The 12,394-nt window shown below is 38.3% G+C and overlaps 1 protein-coding gene across 8 annotated transcripts in view; it reads right to left on the bottom strand.

Moving 5' to 3' along the window:
• Nucleotides 1-12,394, bottom strand: part of CEMIP2 (cell migration inducing hyaluronidase 2) — a 98,074-nt gene that overhangs the window by 42,143 nt on the left and 43,537 nt on the right. For 7 of the 8 annotated variants that reach the window (XR_002825151.1, XM_012557536.1, XM_023737760.1 and 4 more), the window contains 3 exons: nucleotides 10,810-10,979; nucleotides 3,978-4,166; nucleotides 1,020-1,189 (listed from right to left, as the gene is read on the bottom strand). Coding sequence is in view for 7 of the 8 variants with exons in the window: in XM_012557536.1 (XP_012412990.1) it covers nucleotides 1,020-1,189; nucleotides 3,978-4,166; nucleotides 10,810-10,979 (529 nt within the window). In the remaining variant the exon portion in view is untranslated. Of the gene's footprint in view, nucleotides 1-1,019; nucleotides 1,190-3,977; nucleotides 4,167-10,809; nucleotides 10,980-12,394 lie in introns of those variants that run through there. The other variant, XM_023737765.1, reaches the window with a different exon arrangement.

Here is a 12,394-nt window from a genome sequence, read left to right as displayed (position 1 = left end):
TATATAAAAAATATGAACATCTGAAGAAGAATTCATATTAAAACATTTATTTCTTTGGAATCCTGTTTTCCTGGGCCCTGGTTAATAATTTAACAAGTATTTTAACAATTTCACTTATACAGTGAATGCTTTAAAAAGCCATAAAACTAGCCCCCAATTAGGAATAAAAGGAAATATAACCGGGAAAACCACAGAAATTATTTCTGTATATGTGCTTTGATTTGTTCAAATATTTTGGTCACTTCCAATCCAACCCTGTGATTTCACTTCTATATCCTCCACCATAATCTGATGAACAGTTACTTCTAAATGCTCCCTCACCATTTTAGTAAGTACATAATCTCGTCTGCTTCTTTTTTAATTTCCTTTGTGATCCCAAGGTTAAGCATGCTTAATATTTTTAAACACTAGATTTTCAGACATATTACTAAAAACAAAGGAATAACACTGACCAACAGTTCAGAAATTAGTGCAAGAAAAATGTTGCTAAAAACCATTGCCTATTCAACAACCAAAAACTGATTTTAAAACACATGTAGGCACCATGCAGCCCTGGAGTCCAATCGATTGGTGTATACATCATTGCCACCATACAGTAAGTGTTCAATACATATTTGTTGAATAATAGAGATACAGAATCTGTATACAAAAATACTGGTACAGAAAAATATTTTGTATGTCCATGTTACTATACTGCTCCCTCATCAATAATCTCAACTGATTCCTTCAGATATTGCATACATGGATACCAAGGATCATTGACTTTTTTGTCTCTGTGGTTTTTCCCAATGCATTGATTTAATTCTTCATGACATCATTCTTAATGGTTTAACTAGAAGTCCAGGTCAACTAAAGTAAGATACAACTTTCTCCTTTAATTAACTAAAATCACCTGATTATCATTTGGATAGAGAAATAAAATAAAATTTCTCTTTTCATATCTATATACATCTCATTCCAAAACTTGAAAACTTGAATGTTACTTCAACCATGTATTTAGCAACCGGGATTTTACATACCATGACATGTCCCCCAAAGGTATCAAAATCAAAGAATTGGCATTGGTTTTCAGCATAACATGAGTCCTCCATTTCTCCTCGGATTACAACATTCCGGGTGAGAATTCCAACCTCAGCTCTCATGTCTACACCATCTACAATCTCTCCCATGTGCAGGAACTGAGGTGTTTCTGGTTGATGTGAGCCAACGGAAAAAGAAAATCAGAACAAAGACAACGTGAAGCTTACTTCAAACCCATTCCTCTTCTTTCTATAACCCCCAAGACTTAACAACTTGTCTTCTCTAGTGTGATTCTGGAAAGAGCCCTAGTGGTACAGTGGTTAAAGCGCTTGGATGCTAACCCAAAGATCAGTGGATCAAACCTACTAGTCGCTCTACAGCAAGAAGATGTGGCAGTCTGCTTCCGTAAAGATTACAGCCTTGGAAACCCTATGGGACAGCTCTACTCTGTTCTGTAGGGTAGCTATAAGTCTGAATCAACTTGACGGCAATGGGTTTGGTTTTGGGGTTTAGTACCATTCTCTAAACCTCAGTATCACAGAATGCCAGGGAACAGGGATTTTAAAGATTATCTACCCACCACCCATCTGACATCTGAACACTCACTACAATTGCCCCGCCAATGCACTGATGGAGAACTTGTTCCTCCCTGAAGTAGCTCAATCCATCCCTAGACACCTCTAACCATCTGATATCTGCTTAACAATCCAGACTCTCTCTCCCAGCTCCTGTCTATATGCTCTTATTCTACTTCCTTGATGGCATATGAAGACCCACATGCATGGTAAATCCAGAAAGACAAATGTCTTTTTAGATGATGATAACCGTTGCCTTCAAGTCGATTCCTACTCATAGCAACCCTATAGGATGGAGTAGAACTGCTCCATAGGGTTTCCAAGGAGCAGCTGGTGGATTCGAACTGCCCACCTTTTGTTTTTTTTGGCTTTAATGAACAGAAATTTATTTTCTCACAGTTTAAGGAGGCTAGAAATCCAAATTCAGGGTCCTGGCTCTAAGGGAAGGCCCTGTCTCTCAGTGTTGGCTCGGAGGAAGGTCTTTGTTGCTTTTCAGCTTCTTTTCCTCAGTTCCTTGGCAATCTTCATGTGGCATGGCACCCATTTTCCAGCATCTGTGCTTCCTTGGTTCCCTGCCTAATCTGCTCTTTGATATCTCAAAAGTGATTGGCTTAAGAACTACTCTAACTGATAAGACCTCATTAACAACAAAGAAAAGCCTATTCCAAAATGGGTTACATCCACAGGTATAGGGGGTGAGGATTTACAAAACATATTTTTGGGGGACTCAATTCAGTCCATAACAGCCATGGTGGATTGTCCTTTTAATATGTTGCTGGATTCAGTTTGCTAATATTTTGTTAAAGATTTTGCCTCTATATTCATAAGGAATGTTGGTCTGTAGTTTTCTTTTCTGTGATATCTTTATCTAGCTTTGATATCAGAGTAATACTGGCCTCATAGAATGAGTTAGGAAGTGTTCCTACTTTGTCTGTTTTGTGGAAGTTTGTGGAAAATTGGTATTATTTCTTTTTTAAAACATTTGCTAGAATTCACAAGTGAATCCATGTGGGCCAGGGTATTTCTTTGTGGGAAGATTTTAAATTACTAATTCGATTAATTTCTTTTTTTTTTAATTGTACTTTAGATGAAGGTTCGAACTGCCGACCTTCTAACCACTGCGCCACCAGGGCTCGTAGATGATGACAGCAGGGCCTAAAGTTGTTTTTGCTTCCATTTCAGTGCTAAAGTAATCTGCATTTGGACATCGGCAGTACAGAAGTTATTCTCTTTTCTTTCCCAACTCTTCTTAATTTAATGCACCATGCATTCTTTTAAATTCCCGTTTTTATTGGAAGTTTAGAAGCATTTTAATAATGAGCTTTTCTCTGATGCTCATATTATAAACCCAGAAAGGAAAAACACAAACAAATCACGGGACTTGAGATCGTAAAGGCTCATTATCATGTAGACTTGTTAACAAGAGTGGGAATTTCCAAAAAAGAATTAATGCCAGATGGTATTTTTTGTTTGTTTGTTTATGCCCAGTATTATCGAGAAGGAAAAGTACAGCACTGAATAAAGCACTGAGAAGAAGTGCCAAGTGAGTAAACTGTTTTTTTTTTTTTTAAAGCAGAAAATTTTCCCTTACACTTCAAAGCTCTAAATTACCCATCAAGTGAGCACTTATTGAATAGCAACTGTAAACTCTTTTTGTTTTGTCTCATAAATGTATATAATCTCAAGCACAGAAGCAAAGAAAGCAATGTAAAGACTGAAATGCACAATGAATCCCATAATTGAGGTAATGCAAGAACAGGCTTTGCCTAGTGCCAGGCTCAGAGGAAGGGTCTGGTAGATAATGATTTCTAAACACACTGTACAGTACAGAATCCCATTGTGTATTGCTTTCCCATTAAAAAAAATATATATTATTCAACATTAGGATAGGAAATGTAGTTTTATGAAAATACCTTTTTGGTTGCATTTTAAATATTAGTGAGATTTGCTTTTTTGCCAAGCAAGTAGGCACTCAAAAGCCATGGAACTTTTTGGATTAAGAAGAAAGACTTCTTTAAAAAGTGGATCTAATTGATAGTTGGTTTACATTTATTCGATAGTGAAAAATTAATAAGTAAGAAGCTGGAAAGGACCTTGGACAATCAGCCCATCAACTCCTCATCCTTTTTTATTTTTTTAATAAAGACACTGAGGTACAGAAGCAAGGTTTTGCCTGCTATACGTCATTAACAGCAAAACTGTTGCTCAGTAACTACTTGTATCTGATATCCTCTGGAATGTAGGGTGCAATGCACTCTACATTCTAAGACCTTCAGCATATTAAGTTGATGACGATGATGCTTGGAGGGCGGGAGGTATTCCAAGAATCAAATCCAGAGAAAAGAGAGTGTGTTTCCCAAGAAGCACTCAGCAGTCTGATACCTTTGACTTTGACCTGAAAACGGCTGCACTCGGGACAGGGGAGAAGAGTGAACTCCTCTGCCTGGTACATAGAATAGTCTGTGCTTGCAACCACGATCTGGTCTCCAGGTTTCCAGCTGCTAACATCATCCAGCAAATGAAGCATCACTCCATCCACAACCTCTACCCGGAAGCCTGAAAGAGAAACGCCTAAACCAAAACACAAGAAAGAAAATGATGCATTAATAGGAATTGTTCTGTGTCTAAAATCCATCCCCTCACTGAGTCACAGATCAAAAGTTAACTTAAACACCAGGAACAACTGCCCCCTTTGCCATGAGACCAGAAGAACAGGGTGGTGCCTGGCTACTATTACTGAATATTTTGATCAGATTCCATAAAGAATCCTGATCAAAGTAGGGAGAAATGCAGAACAGAATTTCAAATTCTCATGGACTCTAGACTTTCTGGAGCCATGGAGGGTGGATGAATCCTTAAAGCTACTGCCCTGAGATAATCTTTAAATCTTAAAACAAAAAATATCCTCAGAAGTCACCTTAAAACCGAACAATAGTTTAGCTTAACTAGTAAAAAAGAGGTCTGTTATGAGCATTGTGCTTTTTTAAGAACTATCTATAGGGGATCAAATTGACAACAGCAATCAAAAGGTTAGACAGGAACCATATGGAGCAGTGAGTTTATGTTAATGGGGAAAGAACAACTCAGAAAAGGAGGGTGAGAATGGTTGCACAACTCGAAGAATGTAATCAATGTCACTAAATGGTGCATGTAGAAACTGCTGAATTGGTCTATGTTTTGCTGTGTACATTCTCAACAATAGCAAACTAAATAAAATTTAAGGAAAAAAGACTTAACATAAACACAATTCAGCAAAATTGTACTAATTGCTAACCATGGGCCAGTCGCTCTGCAGATACTAATGATAAGAAGATGAAAACATAGCTCCCTTAAAGCACACCTTAACACAGAGGGCTTCTTTCTATCAGTGTATCCCTGCTGGCAGCTACAGAGAGCAAAGACATCTTGGAGGCGGGTGTTAGGGAGGGGATGTAAGCTCCTGCCCAGCACTCCGCCTCCTCCACTGCTCCTGCCACGCATCCCCACCCCAGCCTTTCCCAGGAGCCATCCACCTGCTTCGAGGCTGCTGTCTCATAAGCACAATGTATCATATTCTCAGAAAAAGAGAAAACAGTTTTTGTTAGAAGAGGGTGTGTATGGATGGAGAGGCTACACCTGTGCACCTGTTACAGGTTTAGAAACCACACTGGCTGCTATAGTGTTCACAGGTCTTGCTGGGGAGCCCAAATGTTTCTAGAATTTTGATTAAAATGTAATAAATGAGAAAAAGAGAAATGCTCTTACGTTGTGTTAAAAAACAAACATATTAATTGTTTACATATTGTATGATTCCATTTATATGAAATGCCCAGAAAAGGTAGAACTATAGAGACAGAAAGTAGATTAGTAGTTACTTGTGGCTGGAATGGGAATGGGGAGTTATGGCAAATAGGCATGAGATTTCTTTTTGGCGTGATGGAAATGTTCTAAAATTAGATTGTGATGATGGTCGCACAACTCTATAAATATACTAAAACATAAGAAAAAAAACAAAACAAAATATATAGCTCCCTGCCCTCACGAGAAGAGGGCATCCCTGGCCATAATGGGATATAAGATATCACTTTAGTAAACTATTCTTTGATAATTTTGAAGAAGGCTATAGATCCCCAAATCTCGTTGTATTTCAACTCACTGCTAAAACTATAATACTGCCCCAAACGATCTTAATAAGAACATATCACACTCAGGTAGAAGTTGCCCAGCACAGAATAGGTCTGTAAAAAATATTCATTGCTTCAATCTGACCTAAGCACAGGACAAGAGATAGGACATTAACAGATTTTCTGTCTTACATTACAAATAAAAGCTTGCCTTTAGTCAATCCCCCATTTCTGTGCCTTTGCTCATGTTTTATTGTTTACCAGAATATTTTTCTACTTTTTCACCAACCAAGATGTTGTTCTCAGGTGTGGTCAAGTCGGTTCCAACTCATAGCGACCCTATGTACAACAGAATGAAACACTGGTCCTGCACCATCCTCACAATCTTTGCTATGTTTGAGCCCATTGTTGCAGCCACTGTGTCAATCCATCTCATTGAGGGTCTTCCTCTTTTTCACTGACCCTCTACTTTACCAAGCATGATGTCCTTCTCCAGGGACTGGTCCCTCCTGATAACATGTCCAAAGTATGTTAGAGGAAGTCTTGCCAGCCTCACATCTAAGAAGCATTCTGGCTGTACTTTTTCCAAGACAGATTTGTTCATCCCCTAATAAGATTCAGGCAAATGCTCCTTCATCCTTAAAGATTTCCCAAACATCCTTGCTGGAAGTAACCTTTTTTTTAAATGATTTCTCAGTTTATTTGTATACATGCATTATCACTCTATGGAACCATTTCTGTTTCAGGAGTTCCCAGTTCCCCTCACCCAACCAACACCTAAAACCTACACAAGAGGCTGAGTCCTGGAAAAACAATGCCCAGGACCCATTTTACAACCATGCAGGCTGTAACAGAACTCATTTAGCAGAAAACAGAGAGTCAAAGGCCAGTGTCCATGAGATATCCTTGCCCCTTTATAACAACTGACACCCAGACTGCTGGAGCCTGGGGAAAGTGTACAAACATGAGACTGTATATCACACTGTGTGCCCGGAGGCCAGAGACACAGCAGGCAACCATAACCCCCACGAAGTCCTAAGGGCCAGCACCGCTGGAGTCTGGCAAGTGCCAGCAACAGAAGCAAGGCAAACACCTCATTTGAGGGCTCACAGGAGACGTCAGTGATGCTCTGGCCCATAGGAATTCTCCACACAGCTAACCTCCTGGATGACTTTGTTGAAGACACCTTGAGTCACCTGATTTTCTAGAGCTCAACTCCATAAATGTCGTGTCCCAGGACTCTGTCAGCTTCTTCAACTGCTTGGATCTCCCTGTCTGGAAAGAAGTACCTTGCTCCCCACACTAGCAACCTCTCTCTCCGGTATTCTTATATTGATATTCTCTCCAGTATGATTCACACCTTTCAGGTGTGTTAGCTAGGATAGCTCACCTCCTCAGATGCTACTTCCGTGAAGGCAGCAGAGTGCCTCCATTTGTGCATTTACTACTCTATATGGTTCATAGAACAGATACATAGGTGTTTGCTGAAAATAGATTAGTGTTCCCAAGCATGATCTGGAATGTGACCTGAGTCAGACACGATGGTGGCCCTTCCAATTCTGCTACTTTCTGAGGATAACATAAAACTATACAATCCAATGACTACTACCGATCCATCCTAATACCTTCTTTTAAAACTCAACGTTGGCTCCCAGTTAGGCAGACAAAAACTAAAAAGTTGAGCTAACTTCTCCACAATTCATACTTCTTTTACACTCAAACAGTAAAAGTGTTTCCTGCTTCTGTAATGTCCATGATATCATCTATCATAAGTCAAAAACTGATTTCATGGAACTATATATGGATTAGAGGGAAGCTAATGGCATATCACCAGTGGGGAAAGAAAAACATTGTATTTCAAAGATATCTGTTTAATAAACATCTATACTTCTCCATCATTCTTCTTTAACCAATTCGCACATTACCTCAGGATTACATTAAGATGCTGACTCAAAGGAAAGATGATATAAGGGAAAAAACACATTGACTCAAGTTATGGAAATCAAAAGGAGGGCAATTCAGGCATGGTACAGGAATAATATAGATATTGTTGCAGTCTTGAGCCAACTACCCCAGGAGAACCTAACCTGGGCGAGTCTTGCATTCTGTTCTTTTTTAAACTCTGAACTTCCCAATTTTTCTCTTTCTACAAAGCACACACGTGCGCGCGCACACACAAAAGTTACCTAATAAATGTAAAGTGTTTTTATAATATGCTTCTTGCATCCAGATAGTAAAGCCTATAATAGGCTTTTTCCAAAAAATAATAGTAATAGTTGTCACTCTCATAACATTAATTAATAGCTGTTGAGACTTCACACACACAATGATTTCTCATGCTCAAGACAACTCTCAAAGACAGAAAGTATTATATCCATTAAAGATGAGGCCGTCGAGTCAATTCTGACTCTTAACCCCACAGGACAGAGCAGAACTGCCCCACAGGGTTTCCAAGGAGTGGCTGATGGATTCGAACTGCCGCCCTTTTGAGCAGCCATATCTCTTAACCACTGTGCCACCAGGGCTCCAAAAAAAAAAATAGTAATAGTTATAACTCTCATAATAACAATAATTAATAGCTGTTGAGACTTCATATATATAATGATTTCTCGTCCTCAACACAGCTTTGAAAGATAGAAACTATTCTGTCCATTAACGATGAGGAAACCAAAGCTCAGGGAGGTCTAACAGCAGCTAAAAAAATGATAGAGTCCAGAACTGAATGTTACTCTAATTCTAGAGCCCCATTTCTTAACCTCTGTATCATACTGCTTTCCTAAGAAACAAAACAGGCAGGTTAAAAAGAAAGATAATCAAAAACTTCACAGCAGCAAAAATAATCACTACCCAAAATTTTACATTTTGACCAAAAAAAAAAAAAAATTTCCCTAAAAAAGGACAATCAAGAAACATTAATTTTTCCATATGTAAAAACAAAAAGAAATGACTACTAGGTAAAGAAGTTTTGACCTGAAAGAGCCTTAGAATTTGTCTCTTTAAAAAAAAAAAAAACTGCTCTCACTAAATTGCACATATGAAAAACGCTGAGTTGGCAAATGTTATCTGTATTTTTATAACAATTAAAAAAATAATTTTAAAAAGAAGCAAAAGGTGAGATGGGAGGTGAGTACCATTCAACAATTCTTCACTTTTTCTGGCTTTAGAAGAAAATTCTGCCTAATATTATCTCCTACTAAAAACCTAAACCTAACTCATTGCCATCGAGTCAAATCTGACTCATCTCCTATAAGCATTACTGAATCGGAAGTGAGAAAGGAAGTAAGTTCATCCTCTCTGCTTCCTGGGAAGAATTTCTACCTCTTTCAGAAAGCAGGAGTCAGTGAGAACATGGAACACAAACAATATCCTACAATAAATAGCTAAAATGTACTGTCTTCCAGAAATGAGGAGTCATCAGTAATGTGGAAATAAAAACATTTCCCACAAAGGAAATGTTGACTCAAAGTCAGTAGGTAATTATGCTCTGCCTGGAATCTTACTTGAAGACTCAGTACCACTAACCTCTCCATGGCAAGACCCAGCTCCTTCTCGGAAATGCTTCTCACCCACCAATGCTTTTTGCCAGAAGCAACCATGGTGTGGAAAAAAGATCACTGGTTTTGGAGTCAGAAAACTAGAACTTGGTCCCAGCTTCCTCAATAAAATAAATACCACTGCTTCGCCCCAAACCCAGAAGATTACTTGAAAGCAGTAAGAGAAAGTCCTTATCATATACCAGGAGCTCTATTTCTTTATTCATTTGTTTTAAAGCAAAAGATTTTCTCTATTTAATCATACTAATATACAAATATCCATTATAACCCAACCAAGTCATATTTGCATCATTATTAAAATATCTAAATATTCATTGAGTGATTTCTACATGCGCTGTCTGAAAATTTCACATTCTTCACATTGGTGCTCACTGCAACCCAATGTGGCAGTTTTTTGTTTGCTTTTTTTTTGTTTTTATGCCCATTTTTCAGATGTGGAAACTGAGGTTTAGGAGTTAAAGTCACATGCCCAGAGTCATATGGTAAGTGAATGAACTGAGATAGGAACCCAGGATCCATGTTAGTAAACACTTTGCTACATTGCTGCCTGAAAGACATATCACTGAAGTTTTTGGGTAATTACACATGCATCTCTTGGTTAATCATTCCACACTATTTTTGGTATAACATTTGGTTGGAAAAGAAAGGTGGTGGGGAAGCACAGTTAGGGGTAACAAATTCAACTCCTGGAACCACAGAATCTGGCAGCACGGTACATAAATGAAAAATTCTGCAATGAGCATCCTAAAGAAAAAAAAAAATCAGAAGCACCCTAACACCCAGTGCTAAGCATTATCCAAACAAATTATAGTTTTCCTGTTAGATGGATTCCCATAAAAAAATACACTGAAGAAGAAAATTTAAAGATATAAGATAACTTTACAATATGTTATTTAGTGAAAGGAAAGCAGGTTAAAACAAAATAGGGTGAGGGGGGATATATACAAGTGGATATATATATATATATATATGTATATATATGGTAAAAATATACTAGAATATCATGCATCAAAATAATCATTACTAAATAATAAGGTTAAAGATTTTTACTTTCTTCCTTGTACTTTAGTGTTTTCTAATTTGTACCTAAGATAAATGTATTTGCTAGTTCACTGGGGGGAAAATGCTAAGAAAATGAGAAGTTGGTTTACATAGCATGTGTCTGACAGTAATGTTTGCTGATGTGTCTACAGAAAGAGGAGATCCAAAGTACAACATCACATTCACTGCCATGGAACAGAGCCAAAACAACTCACCCTATCAAACCCAGATGGGCTCAGTTGGCACCAAAGCCAGGAAAGAAATACATTTCTGTTAGTTAACTATACTATACGACTCAAGAGTCAGATACCAAGTCTAGTTGGGGGTGCCCAAACTAGACCAAACCATTCTCTAGTCCAGAAGGAACTCAAGTGCAATAAGGAAATTACAGGTTTCATCCTCAACTGGTTGAAAAATCTACCCAGGCAGACTGTCATTTGAATACATTACTACTTTTAGAAAGTCTGTCACAATATTTACCAATATCTTACATAAGTATAAACTGTTTTTGCCTACCTTCAATCCATTCACTATAAGCTGTCACAGCAAACTTCTGACCATCCATGGTGTAAAATTCTCCTTGTGCAAGAGCCTTCCCTCCACTACTATGATTTTCATAGTTTCTCACAGATTCATTGCAAGAAGTACTTCCACCATCAATGACACCAACTAAAGCCCAAGCTTGCCTAGAAGGGAAAAAAAATGTGCATTTGATTATTTGTCATGCAACTGAACCAAATCCGTGACACAGATGTTATGGCGAGTGCCGTTTCAGTCTCAACTTTCATTTTTGTCAATCACTACAAACTCTTTTTCAAGATTCCCAGAGCTTGACTGAAACCAACGTCACAGAAGAAAACACACACAAAAATACTTGTTCGTCCAGCTCTGTAGCACTGATGACTATGACTTCAATTAATCATTGACTTCCTCAATACACACCCATCTTATTCACATATAATTCTGGCCATGAATCTATTTCTTTTCCTTATTTTAAAGTGATTATCACCTGCACTCTTTTGACTCTAACTGCACAATAGAACCAAACAGGAAGCTTTAGAACTAGTCACGCACCGCATAACGTCCGTTCAGGCAACATCTGGCCACATATACGTCCATGGTCCCATAAGGTTATAATAGAGTTTAGAAATCCCAGTCGGGGAACAGGATGTAGTGGACGTAACCGGACATAGTGAACACAACAGCTTCTCGCACGCAACGTGTGTATCTCATGTCTCTTGTATACAGGCAGTCCTTGGGTTACAAACGAGATCTGTTCCTAAGTTTGTCTTTAAGTCGAATTTATAGATAAGTCAGAACAGGTACATACAGTTCTTATTTAGTGTCAGTTAGTCAAATGTTTGTCTTAGTATACAGTATATATTTTACCTTTCTATGTATATAAAACACTTAAATATTTCCAAACTGTGCAATTTTTTCATGAGCATCACAAAGTAGTGAGTGCGTTTGTTATTACAAACCATTGTACTTAACTGAAATTTTTAATATAACAGGCTTCACGATAGTACACTCTTAAATACAAGTTGTCTGTAAGTCGGATGTTTGTAACCTGGGGACTGCCTGTAATACGATGTTCGCACAAGGTCCAAATCACAATGTCCTATTTCACAGAAAGTATCATGGCTTGACCATGTATCAAAGGTCAGACCCCATCCCAGGCCAACGAAATCATAATCTCTAAGGGTGGGGCCTGGCATTGGTAAGCTTTTAAATCTCCCTAGGTGATTCAAATGTGCACTCAGACTTGATAGCCATTAGGTTAAAAGCAGTGGTTCTCAAACTTTAACAGGTATCAGCAACACTTGGAGGATTTGCTACAACAGATTGCTGGGCCCCACCCTTGAGTTTCTGAGGCAGGGCTTGATAATTTGCATTTCTAACAAGCACTCAGGTAATGCTGCTATTTCTGTGTGAGGACCACCCTTGGAGAAACCTTGAGTTAAAGATTAGACATTAGAGCAGTAGTTCTCAACCTTCACTCCACCTTCACTGTATGGGTGCCTTGTCTTCTCTCCCCTCCCCTCCCCATCCTGATGTAATTGGTCTAAAGTGGGACCTGGGAATTGGATTTTTAAGTTTC

The sequence above is a fragment of the Trichechus manatus genome, unplaced genomic scaffold, assembly GCF_000243295.1.
Source record: "Trichechus manatus latirostris isolate Lorelei unplaced genomic scaffold, TriManLat1.0 scaffold00107, whole genome shotgun sequence".
Lineage (NCBI taxonomy): Eukaryota > Metazoa > Chordata > Mammalia > Sirenia > Trichechidae > Trichechus > Trichechus manatus.
Note: the sequence above shows the minus strand (reverse complement) of the source record. Positions and strands in the feature narration are given on the sequence as shown.